This window comes from Nematolebias whitei, chromosome 7, assembly GCF_014905685.2.
Source record: "Nematolebias whitei isolate Nwh7 chromosome 7, NemWhi1, whole genome shotgun sequence".
In the NCBI taxonomy this organism is placed as follows: Eukaryota; Metazoa; Chordata; class Actinopteri; order Cyprinodontiformes; family Rivulidae; genus Nematolebias; species Nematolebias whitei.
Window position 1 is genome coordinate 48,613,899 of NC_056504.1, and position 703 is coordinate 48,614,601.

Below are 703 nucleotides of genomic sequence, written 5' to 3' on the forward strand. Positions count from 1 at the left end.
GCCATGTTCTATAGGAACAGACTGGTCTGGTTCTATAGGAACAAACTGGCCATGTTCTATAGGAACAGACTGGTCTGATTCTGTAGGAACAGACTGGTCTGGTTCTGTAGGAACAGACTGGCCATGTTCTATAGGAACACAGGTTTTGTAGAACCAGGATTAGAATAGAACAAGTGAATTAAGACAACAGATTGTGAGGTTTACAGGTGTGTGTGTGTGTGTTTCAGGTATTTCCTCCATGGTGTCTGCAGAGAGGGCAGCCGCTGTCTGTTCTCTCATGACTTGAACAACAGTAAACCTTCAAACATCTGCAGGTACTACCTGAGAGGGGCGTGCGCCTATGGAGAGCGCTGCAGGTGAGACACACTCAGGTAAAGGTCAGAAAAGGTCACCCTAACAGCTGAGTCAAATATCCACATCACCGTGAGTTGTTACATCACTTCCTGGTTGTGGACAGTGCATGTCTGTGTTTGCAGGTATGACCATGTCAAACAAACGCCCAGAGGAGGAGAGGGAGGAGCTTCAGAGGACTTGGCAGGTGGAAGCAAAAGTGGTGTGAAGAAGACATTAGTCCTGAGGGACAGAGGTAACAAACACGCCGTGAATCTATGTCAAGGACTGGTGAGAGACGGGAGTCTCAGGGACTGGTGAGAGACGGGAGTCTCAGGGACTGGTGAGAGACAGGGGAGTCTCAGGGACTGGT

General features: G+C 49.1%; 1 protein-coding gene across 1 annotated transcript in view; it reads left to right on the plus strand.

Annotated features, from left to right (window-relative positions):
- Positions 1–703, plus strand: part of mkrn2 (makorin, ring finger protein, 2) — a 4,282-nt gene that overhangs the window by 1,437 nt on the left and 2,142 nt on the right. The window contains exons 2-3 of the mRNA XM_037679719.1: positions 228–356; positions 477–586. Of these exons, the coding sequence (XP_037535647.1) occupies positions 228–356; positions 477–586 (239 nt within the window). The remainder of the gene's footprint in view (positions 1–227; positions 357–476; positions 587–703) is intronic.